This window comes from Mesoplodon mirus, assembly GCF_964341445.2.
Source record: "Mesoplodon mirus genome assembly, chromosome: 2".
Lineage (NCBI taxonomy): Eukaryota > Metazoa > Chordata > Mammalia > Artiodactyla > Ziphiidae > Mesoplodon > Mesoplodon mirus.
Window position 1 is genome coordinate 14,281,950 of NC_138977.1, and position 24,733 is coordinate 14,306,682.

The 24,733-nt window shown below is 54.5% G+C and overlaps 1 protein-coding gene across 1 annotated transcript in view; it reads left to right on the top strand.

Moving 5' to 3' along the window:
• The window catches only part of PPP2R2C (protein phosphatase 2 regulatory subunit Bgamma), a gene marked incomplete at its 5' end in the record, with an annotated part of 137,469 nt that extends 125,915 nt beyond the window's left edge, over positions 1-11,554 (top strand). Inside the window, 2 exons of the mRNA XM_082610708.1 lie at positions 170-261; positions 8,785-11,554. Of these exons, the coding sequence (XP_082466834.1) occupies positions 170-261; positions 8,785-9,076 (384 nt within the window). The 3' untranslated portion in view covers positions 9,077-11,554. The remainder of the gene's footprint in view (positions 1-169; positions 262-8,784) is intronic.
• Between the last annotated feature and the right edge of the window lie 13,179 nt (positions 11,555-24,733).

Consider the following 24,733-nt stretch of genomic DNA (forward strand, 5'->3'; position numbering starts at 1 on the left):
GGTCAGCCATGTGCCAGGCTCTGGACCCTTCCCGATGAGCAGGGCTGAGTTGGGAGTGCCATCCAGACCCCAGAGGGCACAGCCCTGCTCAGTGAGACCCTCCTCGTGGAGGGGGCCCAGGACTGTCGGGGTGCCCCCCTTGACTCACCCCGTCCCCTTCTCTCACCAGGTCCACGATTACCTTCGGAGCAAGCTCTGTTCCCTGTATGAGAACGACTGCATTTTTGACAAGTTCGAATGTGCCTGGAATGGGAGCGACAGGTAACCTCAGACCTTGGACCCCGCCCACCTAGCTAGGGACCTTCCACTCCGCAGGGCCGGCTGGTGACCTGGGCGGGATGTGTCAGGGGAACTAACTGTTATCAAGCCTGAGGAATCAAGGTGTTCCAAGGAGGCGCAGTCTTTCTTGTAGCAGGTTTGAACTCTCAGCTCTCAGATTCAAGGGCAGAAAGGAAACTTCATGTTCTGAAACTATACGTAACGTCCACATGGAGCCCTGTTCTCCTGAGCGGTAGTGGAAGCATCTTTAGTCAATTCCGGGTCGCTCACCATGCAGCCCCTTCCCCAGGTTGTCAGGACTGAGGGCTGTTCAGGTGCCAGAGCCCCGAGGTGGGGAGGGCTCTAGCCACCGGTCTACACTTGCCTCCACCCTCCTCTACCATCGTGGTTGTAGCTTCAGGCCCACTGGGCTCCGGGGAGCATGGCGGAGCTCCTGCACCTTTTGGGGCTGGGGGCTTCCACAGGTGCAGCCGCCTCTCACAGCCCCACCCACCCGGGAAATGGCTCTGAGCCTGACCTGAGTTCCTGCTTCCCCATCACCTGGCTCAGCCCAGGGCGAGTGTGGACAGGGGAGGCCCAGGGCAGGGACCCAGGTGACCAGACCGTGCAGGGTTGAAAAGCACTCTGGCCAGGATATCGGCCTGTCGCCGTCACACTTCACAAGCGGAGCGGGTTTGGCGAGCGAGAAGGCGCAGAGTGAGGGCCGGCAGCCTTCGACTCAGGTGCCGTCCCGGGGCGCGTCCATCCACGTGGACCCCGTCAGTCCTGCGTGTCCGGCCGCGAGCAGGCTGGGCTGTCCCCGAGTTCTGAGTGTGGCCGGCACTGCCGTGGTTGTGTGAGAGCTTCTGTGCTACCACCCTGTGTGGCTGTGAGCACAGACCCACCGGGACCACCAGGGAAGATGGGTGGGGACCCAAGGGGCGTCGAGCTGTTGTGTCCAGGGGTGGAGGATCCCCTAGAGCTTCTGCCAGCATCCTGGGGCTCACCTGGCCTGAGGAGTCTCCAAGTGGACAGTGCTCTCAGAGGGACCAGTATGGTGGGCCCAGGGGGTCCGCTGAAGGACACTTAGAAGACCAGGTGGAGGCCCTGGCCTGAGACTGGGCTGATGCAGCCGGGTCAGAGGGGACCCACGGCACTCCCTCCAGGGGCCTGCCCCCAGGCTGACACACTGGGGGTTCCCCAGGGATTACCAGCTCTCAGGTCTGGGGCTGAGGGGTCTATTAGAATCTCAGAAGACGATAAAAAGGGGATTCCAATACTACTGTATGTGTGTCTGTCTGCCTGTCTGTCTTTCTGTCTTTGTGTTGCACTCCCAGTGGTTGTCACCACTGCCCGCCTTTCCTTCACATCACCACCAGGGGGCGTCCATGAACGGGGATGCTGGGCTTCCAGAGACTGGAGCCGCCTTCTCTTCCTGGCTTTCAGGTGCCCAGCCTGGAGCTGCTGTCCTGCCTCTCACCCAGCACTTCCTGCCATGCACTTTACATGCCAGCCACCCCAGCCCTGGTAGTCCCTGCCACCTTCCTCCACAACCCACTCTACTCCCACCCCTTGGAACCCTGACCACACTCAAGGCCACCTCCTCCAGGAAGCCCTCAGGGTCCTCTGCATCTTGACACCCCCAGCCTCCTGGGTTTTCCTTCTGTGTCTTTGCATTTATTACATGTTTTCATCTTGCCTCTGTTTGCCTTCCCCACTGGTTGAGGTGTCCCTGGGAGTGGGACTGTAGCTCAGCCCATCCTGAGCCCCTCACTTGGGGCCTCAGGAGTGTGAGTGGTTGTTGACCTTCTGGAAGGCACAGGGGTATGCCACCTCCTTCCACTTCAACACAAGCATCCTATGAGCCCAGCAAGCCCCATAGAGGAGGATCCCAAGGTAAATAAAGCCTGGTCCCGGCCTTCCAGGAGCTCAGAGACAAAGGGGAGAAGCAAGTGCTGCCCTCCAGGGCCCCCGCCCTTGAAAACCAAAGCAAACCTTCTGAATCGCTAAGCTCAGCGTTTCTGTCCTTCTCATGTTAATGGGAAGCTTCCAGCATGCCAGTTGTATAGGTAGCAGCACAGAGCGGGTGGACATCTGATAACCCTCACAGCGCCCCTTACCCAGCTCTAGCAAGACTTAGATGGGCAGCCTGGGGGCGAGGAAAGGGCAGCGGTTTTGGGGTCAGACACCCTCGATTTCCAGACCGTGCTCCACCACTCTCCAACTGCATGCTTGAATAAGCCACCTGACTTCTCTGAGTCTGCTCACCTGGAAAGTAGTTCTAATAAATCATGACTTTCAAGGGCTGCTTTGAGGATAAGATGCTGTGTGTGAAACTCCTGGCAAGGCCATGGCTCCATATTGGCAGCGGATGGTCCGATGATTTGCACACACCGGTCTGTTGTTTGTCTTGTCTGAAAGAACCCTGCAGAGCCACCAAGACCCACCTCAAATGCCACCTCTTCTAGGAAGCTCCCCTTGATCTGTTCTGCCTGGGAAGAAGGGATTTGTGTCAACCAAGTATCTTCCAGTTGCAGGAATCAGATAAGCCTAAGCTTGTTCTGAGAAGTTCCAGCAAGGCTACCCCAGGGCTCATGCTGTACCTTTGGGGCCATCTCCTCTCTGTCCACTCCCATCTCTGAGCCTCCCTGCTTCTTCTTAAATACTAGCCTCATCCTCTCCTACTACAGATGGCTCCCCCTTGCTGTTCGGGATAGTGACCCCAAATAGTCCCCCTTCCATTGTCCTCCCAGCCCACAATCACCCTTCTAGGTATATAGAAAATTTTCATGGAAGGATCTGATTGGCTTTGTTTGGGTCACATGCTCACTTTTGAGCCAATCAGCATGGACATGATTTATTGCATGCCACAGTTGGCCAGCAGGGGGCAGTAGAGCACCATGATTGTCACACTCTCCAGAACCACAGGGATGGGGCAGGAGCCTTTCCCCAGTGGAAAGAAGAGAGCCTGGGGACAAGGGCAGCCAGGACCATGGTCCCCACGTGCAGATGAGGAAAATGAGGCTGGCAGAGGTGAAGCAACTTTCCTAGATGCAAGCCAGGGCAGGAACTGCCCTTTTCCCTGTTAAAAGAACCTTCTGGAATGTTAGAGAACACCTAAGAATGGGAGCAATGGGCCATTCTGTCCCGGTGTGGTTTGCAGGGTGCTGGGACCTGGTGTTCCGAGGTGAGAGAGACCCCTCCCTGCAGGTGTGGTGGGGCTCCCTCCCCCCCACCCTGAGAGGTGTCAGCTGGATCCCGCAGCCAAATGGAAGGAGGATTAGCAGCTGTGTGGGTTACAAATGACTTTAATGATCTCACTCTCCCTTCCCCTGATGGCTCAGGAGAAGGATGGGTGCTATGTGAAAGCGCCCACTGGGTTCTGCGAACCGTTCCCTAGAGAAATGGGTGGCGAGGGGGCTGCCTTCTCTCTTCTCTCGCCCCTGCCGGCAGGGAGGGAGGGGGCGAGGCCCCCCTGGTCGGGCCCCGTGGCGCGCAGATTCCTTCTCTGGGAATCCGTCACCTACTCTCTCCTTCTGCTTCCCTAGTCTTGGGCTCCCAGTCAGTCAGGTGGGTGGGGCTTCAGGCCACACGGATGGTTAGAATCCAGAAATACCTGTTGGCATTTACTACATAACAGGAGGTGGGATTTACTGAGCTCAGCACCGTTCTAAGTGTTTTACCTTGTTATCTAGTCCATTCTCACCAGGGGCTGGGGTCCTTCACCCCATTTTATAGATGCGAAAACTGCACGGGGAGCTAGGAAGCATGTCAGGGGCAGAGCTGGGATCTGGACCCAGGTGGCTGACCCGACCCAAGCACTGTCCACACTGCATGTGCTTGTGGCGTGTGCCTTTGCCTTTGCCTTTTAGGCCCAGGTAAAGCAGGTGGCGAGAGAAAGGCTTCCTTCCCTGTCTTCCCCAGGTCACCCAGCATCAGGGCCTCCTGCCCGGCTCCTGACCCCAGTCTGAGCTGGTGAGCTCCGCTCCTTCTGCTCCACAGCAGCTGCTCTGGGCCCAGGGAAGGGAGCCTTGGCCCTTGGAACTCTCTGATTCCCCCATCCAACGTGCTGCACCTACCCCCAGGCTGCTGAGCCCACCCCGGGCGGGGCTTGTATGGGTTTTAAGAGCTTCTAGGTGGGTCTGTGCCTCTGCAGGCCACCCTCCTCCTTTGCAGGCTCTGGGAGGACCACCTCATAGGGTGGGGGTGAGGGACATCACAAGGAGAGGGGAGATGAGGGAGGGGTGGAGGAAGGAGAGAATCCACCTTCTCTTGCTGCTGGCTTAGCAGTGTCATCCCAGTGTCACCCAGTGTCCCAGGGCCAGGCAGAGCGGGCGATCAGGAAGGAGCAAGAGCAGGAGGGAGTCCCCTCATCATGAAGCTCGGACCTCCTGCCTCCATCGGCACTGACCTCCTGTGACTAGGCCCCTGTGCCGGGGGCCTGCCCCGTGACACAGCCTGATGCAGAGCCAGCTGTGGGAGGGACAGGGGGCATCAGGCCTGGTCCCAGGCAGGCCCCCCTCTTGTTGTCTGCTGAGCCAGACAGGCCTGGTGGGCTTGCTGCTCCGAGTCAGGAGGTCAGAGTTCATCCCCACTGGTCACCCCCGACCCCCGAGGCCTGAGGAGTCCCTCGGCGGGGCGTGCACATGCATACACACACACAGACACACACACGCACGCACACGCACGCTGGCAGCTAGCCCAGCGCACCCTCCTCCTCCCTGCCTCGGGCTCCTCCTTGCCCACCTTGCAGAAGGGGCTCCAGGCCTCTGTCCGGCCCTGCACGCTCACCTGGCCCGTGCTCGCAGCCCCACCGTCCCTCCTGAGCACAAAGACTCGGGCGCGGCTTCCCCGTACCCGCAGTGGCCCTTGGTCGCTGCCACCTGCTCACCTGCCCTCCTCTCGCCCCTCCAGCCCTGCTGTGTCTGAGAGGCGGGAAGCAGGGCTGCGGAGAGTGCAGACCCGGGGAGTGGTTCCCCGGTGGCACCTCCCAGGCTGGGTGGGAAGGCCAAGGTCAATGTGAGGAGCCCCGTCCCTGCAGCACCCCCTGCTCCCCATCCCCCATCCCCTGCCCTTGGGACCCTTGGGCGCTGGCTGGCAGGATGGCCCCTCTGACCCCACCCCCAGCCTCTCGGAGGCCCAACCTCGCCCCGCCCTCCTCCCTGTCTTCTGGTCCAAACAAGGGCGGCCCTTGGCTGGCTGAGCCGCTGCACTCCGGTGATGACCCGGGCGAGGGTCAACCCCGAGGGGAAGCCGCTGGCACAGCAGCCCCACGGCAGCCCTGAGAGACCTGGGCTTGGGCTCCAGTGACGTTTAGATGCCAGGTCTTCTCTGCTTTGGGGGCATCTTCAATCTTAGCCCCCTCCCTGCTTCCCGCATGGGCGGTGGCACTGTCGTGAAGTCTCACGGGCCATAACTTAGGCGACATCAGAGCCAACCCAGCCTTCCCTGGCGTAAGCTGACCTCTGAGGAGAGAAGGGGGGCTTCTTTGGGAAGGAGGGAGCAGAGGGCACTGTCCCCCACCCCCCCACCCCCCGCCAGCAGCGCTGGGGGGCGCCTCACGCCCACCCAGCACCTCCGCAGCATGTCATTTCATCAGCAGCGCTCGGGTCTGTTCACAGCAGTTAAAGTTTCAGAACAGAAGAGACTAGAGCCAGAAAGCCCGTTAGAGTTCTCCGCCCACCCGCCCTTCACCTCCGGGGATTAGACAAACCCCTTAACAGGCAGAACCCTTTGACTGCCACGTGCCACCCCTCCCCAGATAGAGTCTGAGAAGCCCCCTCCACTCACCCCTGGCCTGTCCCCTGTCCCTGTGCAGGGGGTGGCCGCGCAGCTTGTTTCGTGCCTTCCTAAGTCTTCCGAGGGTGGCTGAGACTGTGTGTGACGCTGCCCCGGCATTCAGTGATCCATTCACTGGTTCATTCATCCATTCATTCGTTCGTCAGATACTTAGTGAGCCCCTACTGGGGGCAGGTACCTTCTGAACCTGCAGGTCTGGCAGTGAATGAGAGAAGCGTCTGGCCCTTCAGTGCATTTGGTTTACGAAGCATTTACTGAGTCTTTGTCGTCCCGGGGCATGGGGGCTGGGCGGCTCTGCTTGGTCTGTTCCTGTCGGCTGCTGCCAGGGGTTGTCCTTCTTTCAAGGACCACTTCCCGCATAGGTGGCCAAGCCAGGCCCTGGGGACTCAGACAAGTCACACCTGCGCCGGAAGCCCACACCCCCCACCCCCCCACCTTCCCACCCCGCCTCTGCTGGGGAGGTAGAGGCACAGGCGGGCGCTCCTGGCCCACGGGTGATTAGCGCTGCGAAGTGAGCCCGGAGGGGTCCCCACCTGCCCCTCCAGCTCCCATCTCCACCCTCCTCCACAGAGACTATACCTGGAGGCCGACCCCATGGGCTGCATCCACAGGCCTCCGTGCACACTGGCTTCTGGCCGGGTTTAACCACTGGGGACCCTAGAAGGAGACTGAGGGTGGAGGGAGAGGCCAGAGTGTTTATTCCCCCTTGTTTCCTGTCGTCTTGGCTGACTGTGTCCCTTTGGGCACAGCTCCCTTCAGAGGACAGCCCCCTTCACACAGACCTCTCTGGCTCTGGCTCTTTCTCTCTCTCTCTCCTGTGACTCCTCCCTCCCCTCCCCTCTCAGGCCTGGGGGTGGTTTCAAAATCTCCACATGTACCAGTCCCAGGGCACAGCACTTTCCCTCTGTTCCCTTAGAACCTTCCAGAACATTTGCAAACAGTCTTTCTATGGAGCGCCTCTCCTACCACCCAGTTGGCACGTGCCCTCTGCCCCCTGCTGGGGCCCAGGTGGGCCTCACCCCCTTCCGCCTGGACGCCCCTAGAACGTCTGCGGAAGGAGCCTCTTTATGGAAGGGGCTTCCCATCCTCTTTGCCCCCAAACACCTACCCATCCATCTCTGAACACAAGGTCAGGGAGAGCAGTGTGGGTGTCGAGGGGAGGTGGCACCAAGCGCTAACATGTAGTTTGTGGCTCTGGTGGGAGGCTGGCCTCACGGGCACACGGCCATCGCCAGGAACGGCACAGCCTGGGCAGGCAGCTGCTTGTGGGCCGGAACCTAAACGGGGTTCCTGGCCCAGACTTGCCAGGCCCCAAGCCAAGTGAAAGGTCCTTTCTGTGAAGGATCAGAGGTCGGAGGGGCAGACTTCTCAGTGAGAAAGGAAACAAAGTGCTGTATCAATCACATTGGGAGACGATGTCACTCTACCCTCTTCCCTCTGCTGGGGAGACCCCTCTCCTTGAGCAGTTTCAGGAACCAGGCAGCAGAGGGGCCTCCCCAGCCCACATCCAGGCCATCAGCATCTAGAAAGGACCGACATTAAGAGATGGTCCACAGGCGAGGTGACAGGTGACTTGTAATGACAACTTGTCCATTCTCATGTGGGCCCCGGGGAGGTGGGCTTCCCTGGGTCTCCCATGAAGATGCTACAGGCTGGGGCCTCAGGTACCACACTCTCCTGGTGTCAGCCCAGGTTCTCCCACAAGAAGGAAATATGTTACAAGGACATAGGTCACTTTCAGCCTGTGACTCAACATCATTCGGGGAGCCTGAGCATCTGACCCTGCACAGCCCAGCGCACGGGATGACTCCTGTGACTTGGGTGATACTGAAGACATGGCTCATGTGCATGACCCTTGTAAACCGAGGGGTCCTCGTGGCTCATCTTGGAGCAATGACACCGTCAGGAAGCAGTTCATCTCCTAAAGGGAGGAGGGATTCCAATCTGTCCACTTCTCTCCTGAAGAACATTGAAGGGGACCACTTCCTTACCCTCAGTGTTGTTTTCTGGAATTCACTCCCACCTCCCCAGTTACTTTGTATGCCCTGCCCCCAGCTGCTCCAAAACCCAACCCCTTTCTCCAGGCCCAGGCCCATGTAGGTGGTATTCTTTTCTCTCCCATCTCTTGCTGTGTAGATTAACATCCTTCCTCTGGTCCAACAGGAATCCCTTCTCCTTAGGAGAGGTAGGGAGAAGAGGTGGGGAGTGGATAGACAAACGTAGAATGCTCTTTAGCAGAACGGGGGAGGTCTGTGAACACCTGCACGTTGATGGTGTGCAGACAGTGATCATTTAGTCACTCAACTATTCAGACAACAGGAGGGTCCTGGGTCCCCGCCAGGAGGCCACATCTGGCTGATTCACGGGCCTGCCCTTTGTCAGCGCAGAGTTTGTAGCCCAGTGTCTCCTGTGTTTATTTCCCTTTTCTCCTCTTCTTACTGCAAGTCTAGGGCTCTCTCTTTTGGACTAAAGGGCAAACAAAGTACAAGGGAATATTTTTATGATGTTCGGGGCGGAGCATTAAACGGGTCTCAGTTCCTGGCCCCAAGTCTGTGTGCTGAGGCAGCCGAGATGTGAGGGAGGACGAGAGACCCTAAGAGAAGGTGGGAAGAGGCAGGCGTGTCCCCGCGTCTGCTTCCCGGGCGGGCGATGGCCCTGCAGCCCCGGGAGGAGGGGCGGGCTTCTCTCTTCTGTTGCCCCGCCTGACGCCGCTCCGTCTCCCACCAGCGTCATCATGACCGGGGCCTACAACAACTTCTTCCGCATGTTTGACCGGAACACCAAGCGGGATGTGACCCTGGAGGCGTCGCGGGAGAGCAGCAAGCCCCGGGCGGTGCTCAAGCCGCGGCGCGTGTGCGTGGGCGGCAAGCGGAGGCGGGACGACATCAGCGTGGACAGCTTGGACTTCACCAAAAAGATCCTGCACACGGCCTGGCACCCGGCCGAGAACATCATCGCCATCGCGGCCACCAACAACCTGTACATCTTCCAGGACAAGGTGAACTCCGACATGCACTAGGCGCCACACGGCCACGCGCGGAGCGGCCACCAGGGGGCGCCGGGCCGTCCGTCCAGCATCCCGGGGCCGGACCGCCTTGGCTGGTGATTGTTTGAAAACAGGAAAAAGGATTCACAGTAAACCGACGTGATTGTCGGCCTTGAAGTTCAGTTCTTTCATCCCGTACTTTAACCGCGTGCAGTCGTTCCCACCTTATTAGGATTTTTACCTCTGCGCGTTAATTTTTCACTCCAGAGGTTCTTTTCTGGGGACGCGGGAGCCCCGGAGCCATGTCTCTCTCGCGCCTCACTGGCCCCAGATCAGGGCTCCGGGGACAGAGAATGAAGCTCAGACAAGCCAGCCAGGGATTCTTCTGATGATAAATGGAGCAATTGCCACTGTTTCAGAGCCGAGGGTCTCACTTTTTTGCTTTTTGGATCGTGAATTCATGCTGAGAATTTGCAAGCTCCTCCTTTAGGTTATTTTAATGTCTTTGTACATCCCAGGTCTGTTACAGTTTCTTGAGAGGAAGGGGAATGGAATCCCATGTGTGTGCCTGTTTCCTTCACCATTTAAACCATCCTTCGCGAGCATCTGCCCCGTGCTGGGCGTGCTGCCGGCCCCCCGGGCCCATGGGTCTATCCCTACAGCCGCTCTGTGGCTCTCCTGTCATCCTGCAACCGTCACTGGCACCTCGTGGGAACTCATACTGCCTCCCTCCATGATCTTTCTGAATCTTCATCACGACCCTGTGAACTGGGTGCCTATTCATTTCCTCCATAAATGCCAACTGCGCACTGAGGGCCAGGCTCTGTGCCAGGTGCCAGGGATTAAAGGTGAAAAACTTGTCATTCCCATTGTGCACACAAGAAAACTGAGGCCCAAGGCCTGCACCAACCAAGTGGGGAGTCAGGAATCCTGTCCAGGCGCTCCCACAAGGCCCTTTATAACCCACCACGTTGGTGGCTCATGTTAAAGCAGCATTCTAGCCTGGAAGCTTCTGGAAACATCTCTTCATCTTGTGAAGCAGGACAGAGCAGGTGGGACAATGACGAGGGTCCGGGGAGAATCGAGACACAGAATGCAGAAGACCCCCGGGGTGCCCCTCGCCGGTTGGGTAACGAGGAGCTCCGCCCTCTCTCCACCCCACATCTGTACCCCAGCTCCTTTTCCAGATGCACTGAACTGCCTCCAAAAGAAAATTGCATGTTATGACCATGTTAGGATAAATTTTCTTTTATGACCCACCGTCCCAAAGGACACTTCCCCTCGGGCCACAGAGAATGCGGTATTTCCAGGACAGTTCCTCCTGCTCTGTCAGGACCAGATCGGCCCACCCACCCACCACGCCCACTTGTCTTTGCCCTTGGAACTGGCAGCAGAACCACGTGGCTTGCATTTTGATTCAAAAAGCGGAGTTCAAGAGGCCCGACCGAATCCGACATTTTTTATTTAACAAGATGTAACCTAACCCAGGAAATAGGCCCAACCCGAGATTTTTCTCAACAGATAATGGTCTACTTTTGTGTGTGTCAAAGCACAGAACGCATGTGCACTCACTTCCAGCCATACGATAATTACACAAGGAAATGGGTCCATTGATTTTTTTTTTAATCAACATGAATGAAGAATGTTTGTTTATATATCACTGTAAAATCCAGGTGACCTGGACAGTATTATATGTACATATCTATTCTAACTAAGGTTAACAATCACAGGGATGGATTCCTCTTTTTCCCTTTGTAAAGAGGTTCAAAATGTGGTAAATTGTATAGAAATCTTGTTGAAGCCAAAATCCAGCTCTGAGGGCCTTACACAATTACTGGGGTATTTGGTGTGATCCATTTCCCTTTGTGATTCAGACGCTGAGAGGAAATTTGCATTTGCAGGTAGAGGTTACTGTCAGATCATAGATTTAACAGGGACCATTTCTACAAAGTGCAAATCTGTATTCAAAAGGAGGTCTTAATACAGTTCCTGGTTCCTTACTCTGTTTTAAACTTTGGATACCAAACCAGAAAGGAAAAAAAAAAGGGGGGGGAAAGAAAGAAAAAGATCTTCTCAGAAGAAAAAGCATGCCTTTGGATCCCTGGAAAATAATGATGTCCAAAGCAAATTATGAATAAAATGTGTGTTGAGAAAAGATGCTGATGGGGAGGGGCAAAACTAGACATGGCAGAGGGCCAGTAACACAGTCACAAACTTTGCTTCCTCACCGTTTAAATTTTCTGCTCTTTTTGAATGTACGGGCGTTCACATAGTCATTGTGAAGTTGTTGGGTTGTTTTTGTTTTTCTTTCAATACTCTCTGAGGACTGATCGCTCGGTGGCATCAGATAAGTGGTGGTAGAGTAGACAGGCCTGACCATTTTGGACTCTGTAACTCATAGGTGCATTCTTGTTTTCTTTGGTGTCTCACAAACTATCCAACTGTTGAATAAAATTATAAATATGTTAATACCAGCTTTTTCCAATAAAATAACAAATGTTACATGGAAAATGAGGCTTGGAATGCTGTTTGTTTTTAACGGGCCATGGGTCCCGTCAGGAGGCACAGATGGTGGGTGGGGATACACATGGGAAGCCTGGCTGGCTCACTTCCAGGCTTTCCTGCCTCCAGCTCCTACGGCAGCCTTTTACCTTTCCGAGCTCTGATTTCAACACTGAGGAAATGGAGCTGATGATAATACTGACCTCATGGTTTGGGGTCGTGAGGGGAGGGGCGAGATTAAATTGGATAAGGCCTGCAAAGTGCAGTGCCTGGCACGTAAGCTCTCAATAAATGACAGCTGTCTTGTTTTGTTTTGTTCTGCTTTGCTTTGCTTTGTTTTGTTTTGTTTTGAAGCAAGGACGCATAGCCCACCATGATTTTCAAATATTCTCACACTCTCCCCTCACCTTTTTTGAGTCTCACATCCAACTTGAGAATATGGTACAGATGAGGAAACTGAGATTCAGAGAGGTGAAGGAATTGGCTCAGAATCACACAGCTAGCAGGTGCTGGAGCCACATTTCTAGTTGGGCCCAGTTAACTCCTAATACGGTGCTCCCCCAGCAGCACCACCACACAGGCTTCAGTGTCCTGGGGAACAAGATCTGGGAGGAACCAGACCACAGGGCATCTGGATCGGTTCTGGAAGCCAGAGAGGCCCAGCCCCACATGCTGTGATGGCTGAGATAAGCCAGAGACTGTGGGGGGAAGCGCTTCGTGTACCCCATGGCTTCCCTGCTCCCCTCCTGGGAGCCCGGGCCTTGCCTCCACTTTCAAGAGGGCGTTTTAACTTCGGGCCCAGCAGGAGGAAGGAGGTGGCTGTCCTGGTGGGTCTGCTGGCAGGACTTTGATTGGCCAAGTTCTCCATCAACCACTCCACCCCAGGACAGAGGAGAAAGGAGGAGAAAGCCACTTCCGGGCTGTGTGACCTTGGACAATGGGCTAACCTCTCTCAACCCCGTGTGTAAATAGAGGGTGGTGCCACGCCTTCTTGCTGGGATGATGAGTGAGGTAATAAAAAATACCTTGTTAAACCCTGTGGCCCCATTGTATGGGGGCTTTACATGTAGTATCTCGTTTAGGCTTCATGTTTTGCCTTTTGTGGGGGAAGGGGGGAGTACGAGTGTTATACCCATTTTACACCTGGAGAAACTGAGGCTTAGGGAGAGTAAGATTTCACTTGGGCCAAAATTCATAGAACTTGTAAGTTGAGGAGTCTGGATTCAAACTCAGATGGTGGAAGCGCCGGGGCATGGCAGATGCCCCAAGGATGGTGACGCTACCGTGGCCTCAGCCCTACCAAATCCAGCCCCACCCAGCACTGACTGAGCACCAGCTCTGGGACTCCACAGGTGTGATTAAGATTATGGACCTTGAGATGGGGAGCGTATCCTGGACTATCCAGGGAGGAGCAGCCTGTCACGTGAGTCCCAGAAGGTCCCAGAGAACCTCTGTTGGCTGTACTCAGAGGGAGATGCAGCGATGCAAAAAGGGTCAGAGAGATGTGACATGAGGACTCCACCTGTCATCGCTGGCTCTGAAGATGGAGGAAGGGGCCACAGGCCAAGGAGCGTGGGTGGCCTCCAGGAGCTGGAAAAAGCAAGGAAATGGATTCTCCCCTAGAGCCTCTGGAAGGAACACAGCCCTGCCGACGCCTCGATTTTAGCCCAGTAAGACCACGTGAGACTTCTGACCCCTCCCCCACCAAGACTGTAGGAGAATAATGTGTTGTTTTAAACCACTCCAGTTTGTGGTCCTTTGTCACAGTGGCTCTGGGGAGTGGACACACTCAGGTACCTTCATTCTGATCTGACAGCCAACACTTTCAGCAGATTCCTGCCCACTTTCACAGATGAGGACCCCAGAGAGGTCCAAGTACTCGCCTAAGGTCGAGCAGCAAAGGCGGGACCGGCCTCCACGTGGCCTTTCTTGGGGGCAGCCAGGGTGGGGCCTTGCCGGGAGCTCCGAGCAGTGCTCAGGGGCTGGCAGCCAGATGGTAGCACAGAGGGGTGTGGGGCTGCTAGAGGGCCAGGGCCCTGCGGGGAGCGGCACACGTGGACGGGCCCCGGGCTGCGCTGTGGGCAGGCCGCAGGGTGAGCACTCCAGGGGCCACGTGAAACAAGGCTCACACTCTGCTCCCCTCGCCAGACCTCTTCCCAACTGCAGACCATCCTCTGCTCAGATGAAAGCAGAGCCATCACCCTGTTTCCCCCGAGCCCTGAGCCTCTGAGGCTCCTGACACCCACTGGACTCTGCCCTTGAGCCTTGGCCTGGAGTGTGGGCCCCTCGGTGACCTGCCCAGCTGCCCTGTCAGCATCCTTACCCTACACACTCCATGTCATTGTTGTGTTAACAGCGGGCACTTGTGAGCCGTGCGCTGCACCAGGCACCGTGCTGAGAGCTTTGTGTGCATCATCTCATTTCATCGGCAAGTCACTGTAAGAGAGGATGCTGTGATTTCCTTATTTTACAAAGATGGAAACTGAGGCACAGAGAGAGAGGGGTACCTCACCCAAGGCCAAAAGCTGGGGATCCTCCCCCAGGCAGTGTGCCCCCAGACTGGGTCCTGGAGTCTCCGCCACCTGAGCCACTTCAGGTCCCCATGGGTGACCTCCAAGGGGTGTTTTCGGGCCACTGCTCCTGCTTTTCCTCTGCTGGGAACTAACTTCGCAGCCTGGAACAGCAGGCTGGCTCAGGGCCTGCAGAAGTGGAACCGCTTGACGACAAAACTTCAGCAAAGGCTTACCAGCTTGGAGAGCTGGTTTCCTAGCAACGGAGAAGCTTTTGGGGCTCAAGATAATTGCCCGAGTTGTGAGTGATTCATTTAAAACAACCATGTCCTCTTTTAAAAAACAAAGCCCCATTGTTGCTACCTGGATGCTGTTAGAATTCCACATGGGGCCCACACAGTCAAGTGACAATGAATTTCAGAGAGGAACTGACATCCGCAAAAAGCAGCAATATTAGGAGGACAAAAGTAAAAATAAAAATGGAAAGGAGGGCTTCCCTGGTGGCGCAGTGGTTGGGAGTCCGCCTGCCGATGCAGGGGACGTGGGTTCGTGCCCCGGTCCGGGAAGATCCCACATGCCGCGGAGCGGCTGGGCCCATGAGCCATGGCTGCTGAGCTGTGTGTCCGGAGCCTGTGCTCTGCAACGGGAGAGGCCACAGCAGTGAGAGGCCCGCGTACCGCAAAAAAAGAAAAAAAAGGAAAGGAATCCATTATTAAAATTATGCAAAAAGATGTACAAACATGCAATAGAGGTGGATGGCTGGAGAAGTGACTTATTCATTTAATACACGTGTAACGCCTACGAGTGGTGCCAGATAAGACCTAACTTCACCATTTACCTTTACTAACCTGTTTAATCACTCATTTGTTCGTTCGACAAACGCTTTTTGGGTGCCCACTGTGTGAGCAGCACAGAGGCTAAGTGATCCAGGGCAGGGACGCTGGAGCCCATTTCAGGGATTCAAAGCCTGGCTTTGATGGCAGTTTTGGATCTTGGGGACGTTACCTACCCTTGCCGCGTCTCAGTTTTCTCATCCACAAAGCATGGAGAATGATAGTACCTACCTCGTGGGGTGGTGCAGATTAAAGAAGAAAACCCTTGCGTAAGTGGTCAGCACGAAGCCTGGGCCCCCTGGAAGCCTGTTGAATGACATCATCGCTGTGCCCTCACATCGGGACCAATCTTCAGTGAAGTCTTGCCAAACCCTGCAGCTCGGTCCCTGTGGGAAATCAGGGTAGCCTGTGTCCGTGCGGAGAATGAAGAGGCCTTGCGCAGAGGGCAGCAGGGAGCCTGCAGGAGGGAGGAGGGGGCTGGGGGAGGGGGAGGTCGGGGAGGAGAGGGGTTTGCTGTGCCTGGAGCAAGCAGGCTGACCAAACCATCGCCACCACTCAGGAGGATGGGCTGGCCTCTGCATGCACCCCCAGGACCCCTGGCACTGCTGGCCAGAATCTGGAGTCCCTGCAGCCATGCAGGTTGGGAGGGCAGGGATGCTGTTCATCGCCACCAGCAGCCACTTTCCCCTCTACTGGTATCTGGGCTATGAACTGGTTTGGGAGAAACCTCACGTGTGCAGGCTGGGTGCAGTGCTGGTCCAAGTGTCTTGCCTGCTTTAGTCATGGGGTCAGTGTCTGAGCCAAGCGAGGCCAACCCAACCTCTCCCCTGACACTCAGGCCAGGAGAAGAATGTTGTATCCATTCCAATTATTTCCAGTGGCCAGAAATTAGGCCCGCAGCAGGGAAGGCTGGGAAACAGGGATGTTCCTGGGTAGCCAAAGGTCCAGCTCAAGGTCAGGGCTCCACTACCAGAGAGGAAGGGCACCTGCGAGGGATAAAGATAAATGGAGAGGTGCTGGTATCTTCTAGTGCTGGAGCTGTGCAGAGCCCTGTGCAGGCCCCCTCCCAAGTACAAAGGTCCCTCTATGTCCCCTGCCTCTTGTTTGTATAAAAGCTGAAGTCTCCCAGGCCTCCCTGAGTCACAAAAGAGCAGGCTCGAGCAGTTAACGATGAGGACGATAGAGTCACAGATTCAGTAGCTGATGTACATTCCTGAGTTGTTTTACAGATGCTATAACTGCCTCCAGAGGGAAAAGCTAACTGCACGATGACCAGACTGCAGCCATGACACAAGCCGCTCTATCTTGAGCAGTATTGAAGCTGTGGCTAGCACAATTCCAAGCACTGCCCTCAAGAGAATGGGATTAACACTACTGCTCATAATAATCTATATATTTGTGGGCATCCAAATAATAGTAGCTTGTTCTGCCCGTATATATAAATGGGCAGCTAAAACTGTCAGCAAAGAGATGCTTCAAACCCAAGTCGATACCTTTCACTCTAAGACCTCGACGCCCTTTCTCAGGATTAAGCAGTTACAGAAGATGGACCTTCGTCCTTAATCCCATAGAAATGGAATGATCTCTGAAGGGGGGCGGGATTTGTAAGTAGCTCTTTGCAGGAAACAGTCCTCTCCAGGAAATCCCTTTTCTCTTATCACTTTAGCAAAACTGCATCGTGACTAACTTTTAAATCAGGCTGCCCCATGCCCTACTCAGCTCTGGCCCAAGCACACCTTTCAAATCTTTTGCTCACACAATACCTTCCTAACTTGTGGGTTCTTTCTGTAGATCAAGAAGTAGGAATAAAGAATAAGTAATTAACAGATGACCAGATCTCTTCCCTGGCTTCCCCTTCAGTAACCTCACAAACTGTGTGAACAAGATATTAGCTAAAGAAAGGTCATGAGGGCTTCCCTGGTGGTGCAGTGGTTGAGAGTCCTCCTGACGATGCAGGGGACGTGGGTTCGTGCCCCAGTCCGGGAGGATCCCACATGCCGCGGAGCGGCTGGGCCCGTGAGCCATGGCCGCTGAGCCTGCGCGTCCGGAGCCTGTGTTTCGCAACAGGAGAGGCCACAACAGTGAGAGGCCCGCGTACCGCAAAAAAAAAAAAAAAAAAAAGAAAGGTCATGAGGAGTTGACAAGCCTGCACACAGGGAGGTGGCGACGGCCCTGAGTTCCCATCTCAATGATTAACGGAAATTACTTCCCTTTTTCCCTTTAAAAACTTTCATGGCCGAGCAAAACCTTCAGAGTTGGTTTTTTTGGGGACACTGAGTCTGCCTTCTCCCCAGATTGCTGGCTTTCTGATTAAAAGCAGTGTTTTCCATTTCTACCAATAGTTGCCTCTCATGTATTGATTTTTGAGCGGCGAACAGCCGGACCTGAGTTCGATAACAATGCTTGCGCCCAAACAACCTCCCGAGTCAGCCAGAGTCCATGTCTGGGAGCTGCCAGCAAGCAGTCCTAATGATGGAAGAGATCTTTGCCCACTCAGTGGGCCCGGTACAAGGGGGTCAGGGTCCGCTTCTGCTACGGTGGCGTGAGCACCTCGGGGATGACTCTGCCAGAGACAACCACTCTCTCGGGACAGGAAATGACTCACCAAAGGCACTGACAGTGAACGTGGGCAGGCGGGTCCTGGAGAGGAGCAGAAACTCGGGAGAAGAGGCAGCTGAGGCGAGGGTCCCAGATGGGCAGGTCCAGCCTGAGGGCAGCCGAGGCTGCGAGGGGAGGTGAAGACACACCTGGATGGAGGGTGGGACCTGGCTTTAGCCAGGGAGCTGGGAACCTCTGAGAGGTTCTAGGTCCCGTGGGTGTCAATTCTCTGCCTGGGTCGGGTCTTAGACCCCATGCTGAGGGCAGGGACCCTCAAGGAGGCCGAGCAGGGAGGTGGGGAGTTCTGGTAAAAACAAAAACAAAACCCCTCACTTTCAGGGGTAACAGGCAGAGAGAAGGAACCCAAGGGTTTCCGGGCGGCACCTTGGGGTGGGGGTGAGAGGTCTCAGAAGCCACACAGCGGGGCAGCGGCTGCTGGGGTCTGGGGACTTGAACCCTGTCCGCTGGCCCACATCCAACGCCCTGTCCCTCCTGCTTGGGGGGACCGGTCACCATCAAAGAGCCTGGCCTGTCTTCGCCAGAGCAGCAATCAAGGGGGATCTGGGGTGACCAGGCACCACTTTGGGGGAGGGAATCCCCAGAGACTGAATGGGGGAGGCATCTCAGAAGTGAAAAGAAGTGGGGGGGGGGCACCCAGGACATGGATTAAGGGAGAAATGCAGAGATCAGGACATCAGCCAAGGCCGGAAAAGTGTCCCGCCCAGGAGCTAGAGCTCACAGCTTCCCCTGGCCTCGGGTCCTAGCTACGGGGGTGGTCAGCAGCCCTGCAGTGGGGCTAGAGGTAAGTTCGGTTCCAGGACCAGGGCAGCAGAGGGGCCGGCGGGGAGGCAGCGGTGAGACTGAGCAGATTATGGATGCTGGGCTCTGATGTTAGGGCTTTTAGTCTTTAGGGTGTCGATGAGTGCTTCTACCTGGAAGCTGGATGAGGACCCGAGAAGGAAGAGGAAGCAGAATGGTGAAGAGCCTGAGGTCTCTTCCAGGTGTGAGGGCAGGTGCTCCTTACCGGCAGGGACACACACAGCAGCAGCGTGTGGTGGGAAACAGGCAAAGGGGACTGGGGCGAGCCCTCCTCCCAGGGCCCTGAGGAGTGAGCCTGGGCGGGGGGCCCTGGAGGGAGCGCTACCTCGTAAGCCAGCAGGACTCATGATGCTGTGTGTCGTCCTGGTCCCGGCTCAGGTCCACCTGGCTCAGGCGAGTGACAGGGAACCCAGGGGAGTTTTGGCCCAGGCTTGGGTCAAAGCATTAGAAGGGATAGAAGTCCCCCAGCAGAACTCAGCAAGGAGACCAACCAGTGTGAACAGGGGGTATAGAGTGGGGCACGCAGATCCACCTAGAGGTCGATCCCACACCAACGGTGGACAATGTAGGGCCATATCACTTTTCAGAGAGTGACTTAAGCAGGTTCCCAGGGAATCTTTAAAATTTGGGTGGTTGGGTGTACAGATAGGTAAAGACTGCGGGGGTAATTTTCATCCCAACATTTTATTATAAAAACGTAGCTAGGTACCCTTTTAAGGATATTCTAATCTATTCATTTTGCTTTCTAAAAGTAACTACTGTGTCCGTCTTATTTTTTCATCCATTCATTTCATATATAATTTATACCCCCCTTCTCCCCCTATTTGCAGAAAGGTTTTGAGGCCCCTGGGAATTTCCACCTGTCAAGAGCACTTATGGTCAGAACACAGAGGTCTTCGGTCCCCGTGTAACAGGAGGACGGCTACTGTCTTCCTCGCTCAGTACCGCCATAAATGTGTACTTCAGCTTCCACTACAGGAAGAGAACTTCAAACTGCTCTATGGAGCTGGGAGGAAATGGCCAGGCAGAGGGCCAGCAGGGGGGCTTGAGTCTGAGCCTCATCAAGACTAGGCTGTGTGAGTTGGAGGAAAACACTAACCTCCTGACCCACTCCATCTCTGTATGAGTTTCCTGTGGCTGCTGTAACCAGTGACCACAAACCTAGTGACCCAAAACAATGCAAATTCATTATCTTACCGTTCTGGAGGTCAGAATCTGAAATGGGTCTCACTGGGCTAATATCAAGATGAAAACTCTCAAGCAGGGCCGGTTCCCTCTGGAGACTCTAGGGGAGAATCCATTCCTTGCCTTTTCCAGTTTCTAGGGGCATCTACGTTCCTTGGATCATGGTCCCTTCCTTCATCTTCAAACCAGTAGCATATCATCCTCAATCTCTCTCTCCCTGATCCTCCTGCCCCTCTCTCGTAAGGACCCTTGTGATTGCATCGCATCCACCTGGATAATCCAGGATCATCTCCCATCTCAAAACCCTTAACCCATCTGCAGAGTCCCTTTTGCCTCGTTTAGAGGATTAGCACATGGACACCTCTTGGGGTGGTTATTTTCCCTCCCGCGTCTTCAAAGTGGAAATGTCTATCTTGCAATGGCTGCCATGATGATTAAAGGAGAAAACACACGAACCCTGGCAAATTGGACAGGAGCCTCTAAAGCGCTCATGGCAGGTGATTGTGGCTCCTTTCTCTACTGGGCATTATGTCACTTTATTATTGGCTGATGGTCCCCCAGCCCCCCACCAGGAAACGTCACGCCCACCAGGGTGAGGACCGCTCTGTTCACTGCTGCATCCCCTGTGCCTGAGAAGAGCACAGCACACCGTAGGTGCTCAGCATTTGTTGAACGAATGAATTTTCTTTTTTTCATGATGACAAGCAGCACTGGTCCCCAGGTGAAGACCCTGCCAGGTGCAGGGACCTCTCCCAGAGCTTCTCGGTGAGGTTTATGTGTGCACAGCGGGCTGCTGTGGCTTTAACCCTGACATCCGGACACGCAGATCAGGAGTTGGGACGGTTAAAGGATTCTGTTGTCTCACGGCACGTTCAGGAATGACAAGGTCCTGCTTTACGGACAACTTTGAAATAGGTACAAGCAGAAATTGGGGTTTTTGCAGTTACATGACGTGTGATTGGGATATAGGCATGGAAATGAAAAAATGGAAAAGAGCATTTGAATAATTGAACGTTGAAGAACTGGTCTTTAGCAGCACGTCCACAAGGGGAGTGCGGCCTTTCTGATACTGCTGTCCACCCCCCAAGAGGATGGACAGCGCAGGTTCCGTGACAGAATACCCCTCTGGGGCACTCAGAAGTGGGGGGTCTCACTGCGATGCATGGGAAGCTCTGGTGCCAAACCCTCTCCAGGCCTCAATTGGGTCTTCCCTGAGCAGCGCAAATGCTGTGATGCTTCATGGAAGCGTCGTGAGACAACCCCCCACCTCCACCCACCACCGCAGACCAGCCCCTGGTGCTCCCGCAGGCCCAGAGAGATGAAGGCCTGGCAGGCGCTCGGACGTGGTGTGATCTGCTGGTGGCCCCTGCGGTCAGCACAGTTCTTTCCTGGCAGGCCCGAGGGTGGCCCCTGAGGGCAATGTTCTGAAAAGGGATTTTAAGTTTGCTGTCAGAGAAAGACAAACATCATATGATATCACTTATATGTGGAATCTAAAAACATGATACAAATGAACTTATTTATAAAACAGAAAGAGACTCACAGACATAGAAAAACCCAGGAACACGGTGGTTTCTTTGTGGCTCTGTAAAAAGAACAGGCTTTGGTTCTGTGCCACCTCTGCCACCTCCTGGCCATGTAACTTCCGCCAAGTCCACACAACATGAACATGGACCTTTAACAATTCTCACATGTAAATGTTGGCAGGGGGCGGGCCATGGGACCTAGTTCTCAGGACCCAACAGCCTCATGTAAACAAAGTGCCAGACCCACAGTGATGCTCAGAGACCTAGGTCCCCTACCCCCCTCACAGAGGGTGGGCATCAGCTCCCGGAAGCAGGAGTCTTTGCCGCCAACAGCCTGACCTCTGCAAACCCCTCCGTGCGCCTACCACCTGGTCCTGGGCCTGGCAGACAGCGGCCTGTTTATCAACATGAAAGGAGGACAGTGAGCAGGCCGGGGATCCTCAGGGCCACAGGGGCCAAGGCCATTCGGTGCTTATGGCCCCGTGGAAGCTTCCGTAGAAGCAGTATCTACCACCAAAGGGCCAGCTGGCCAGGTCTGCTGGGAGACGGGGGATGACCTTTCCACTGTCTCCTTTCTCCTCCACACGGTGCCTTAAAGTACCCTCTGACCCATTTTCCAGAGCTCAGCCCTGACCTTATGAGGGCCCCGGCTTCAGAGTCAAGAGAGGGGCTCTAGCTGCCTTCAGGACAGAGACTCAATTCCAACCTGGCCTTTGGACCCCAAGCTCTATCCTCTGGAACCCCCTGGCGTCCTGGGCGATGCCTGAGGCGTCAATGGGTGCCCTGAAGGTTGAAGAGCCTTCCTCTGACCTCACCAAATCCAGTCTCTCCCCTTGCTATCAAAATGGGGCAAACCCCACTTCCTCCCAGAAGCCTTCTGGACCCCGTCCCCCTCCCCAGGCTGAAGTTCTGCCTTCTCTGGGCCCCCATAGCACTTCCTGTGTCTGAAGGCAGGAGGGCACTTCTGACTCCGCACTGGGGCCCACACACATCTGACTCGTGTGATTTCCCTGAGGGTGGAAACCGGGTTTGATTCAAACCGTGCAATTACAGCATCTGCTCAGCATCACGGTGCAATAAATATTTGTTCGAGGGCGGCAATGAACGCAATCAAAGCTCATTAGTTAAGTTAAATAAGGAATGTTTTAGATGATAAGTCATACGTATTAGCCAACCTTTTCTGAATGCGTAGTCATGAGGAATTAAAGCTGTGATTCAGGGAGAAAGGCAGGACTGTGTGTCCCGGCGGGTGTGGTGGTTGGGAGGTGGGTGCACACAGAGCACCATCTGACACCAGTCCCGTTTGGATGAAGCCACTCCAATAAGTTCCGTTCAGCTAAACAGGGCTATTTTTACAAAGGTTACACTTTTTAAAAGCCAGAAGGGACATTCGTCTGGTGAGTGCCTATATAAAGGTTCCTAATTGGTTCTAAAGTTCCATGAATGCTAAACTTCATTTAAAACATTCACAAGTGTACTGAGATTTACTAGTGCCTGACACTGTTGTGACCACCCTGCAATAAAATTAACTAGTTTAATCCTACAAACAACCGATGAGGCAGACCCTGTTACATCCCCAATTTACAGAAAAGGCACCAGAGGCCTGGAAAGTGTGGATCTGCCCGAGGCCACACAGCTGGGATGAGGGGTTCAAACCAGCCAGGTGGCTTCCTATTCTCATCTGCTGCACAGGTTACACCTGAACTTACAAATAACACTGTTTTTGCATGGACTTCTATACATTTGTTTTTGTTTGTTTGTTTGGGTGTAGAAAAGAATTTCCTTATTTCCTTGCCAGGCAAAGGGGGACACAGCGGGCTTGTGCCCTCAAAAACTTGTGTGTCCCAACCCAGGGCTTTGGTGAGAAGTTTTATAGCAATGGTTCAAGGGTGGGTTGCTGATTATTATCAGGGTGTGTGCAGGGCCTGTGCTCCTTTAATCTGGCCTCAGGTGGTCTCCTGATGAGCTTCTCTGGTTCTTGAGGTTATCAAACTGTGACCTTCTCTGGAATGAAGAACGCTTCATCAAGTACTTAACATCTTCCATTTGTTGGGGATTTTAGTTTTGTAGACGAGCTCAAAGATATTGTTATGTGTATCCCTGAGGGAGAACCAGGACCCTGCCCCAAGGCTGCACTATTGTTTCTTGGCTGCTCCTCCCTTGTCTCCACATCCCCTCCCTTCCCTGACCAGCATCTCTTTGAACTGGCCCTTTGGAACTCAGGGAAAGTCATGGAGGCTGAAACCTATTTCCTACAAACAAGAAACAGGGGACACAAAAAGGCTTCTGCAGCTAGGAGCCCCACAAGGTCCTGCTTGGCTTCAAGAGGAAACCAGGAAAAAGGCAACATTGCTGCTAACAAAGCCCTAAGGAAAGGTGTTCCTTCACCAGTGGGTTTGGATGAGGACACTGATTTTTATGAGGAAGTTACATCAGACCATCAATAAACTCTTTTAAGATTCTTCCATCCAAAGTTGCTCTTTTCTGTATTCTTTTTTTTTTTTTTTTTTTTGTGGTACGCAGGCCTCTCACTTTTGTGGCCTCTCCTGTTGCAGAGCACAGGCTCCAGACGCGCAGGCCCTGCGGCCATGGCTCACGGGCCCAGCCACTCCACGGCATGTGGGATCCTCATGGACCGGGGCACAAACCCGTGTCTCCTGCATCGGCAGGCAGACCCTCAACCACTGCACCACCAGGGAAGCCCTCTTTTCTGTATTCTTTATTCGTGTTTATACCAATTATCTGTTCCTTGAGAATGTGAAAGAAGTTTCTGGTAAAACTTCCTTTTGAGACCAATGGGGGTGTGTTCGGGGCAAGCTGCTCCAAGATGTGCCACTCTGGCATGTGGATTATTTAGAGGTGAAAAGAAGCAAGACCCAAAAGACTCAGGAAGAACCTTTGAACTTCACCCTTACTGCCTAAAATACTTAAGATAGAAAGCCTGTTCCAGGAAGGAGTTATCACCGTAGATAACTGTAGTAAAGTATTGAACTAAGTGTGGTAAACAGGGAGGAACCTAGCAAGGCCCATCTGATCAAATACATTTGGCTTTTTTTTTTTATTTTGTTTTTCTTAATTTTGTTTTTTTTTTTATTTTTGGCTTCGTTGGGTCTTGGTTGCTGCACGCGGGCTTTCTCTAGTTGTGGAGCACGGGCTCTAGAGCGCAGGCTCAGTAGTTGTGGCGCATGGGCTTAGTTGCTCCGTGGCATGTGGTATCTTCCCAGACCAGGGCTTGAACCTGTGTCCCCTGCATTGGCAGGCAGATTTTTAACCACTGCGCCACCAGGGAAGTCCCACATTTGGTTTTTTAAACAGCGTTTCATTGCTAAGTAGTTTTGCGAACCACTGACCTAACCCAGACTTACATTTTATAGATCAGGACACTGGGACCTAGGGAGAGGGGCTGAATGGCGGATGCAGGGCAATCCCCGTGAGACCACACCACCCCTGCTCCAAGGAGGCGCTCTGCTCGGGAGCCGAATAACAGCGTGACCCAGAGGACAGGGCACCAGCAGATCTCTGTCTAATACTGGCCCTGCTGCTCACATGCGGTGTGATCTCCTCCCGGAACCTGTTTTCTGTGGATCAGGGCTGTCACGGCACCTGCCCCCTGCCCAGTGAGGATGATATGAGGTCATCTGCATTCACTCAGAAAGCCAGGCAGCTTCCTCGCCTTCCGGACAATCAGTGGGGAGTCTGGGAGGCAAAGCTGAACTG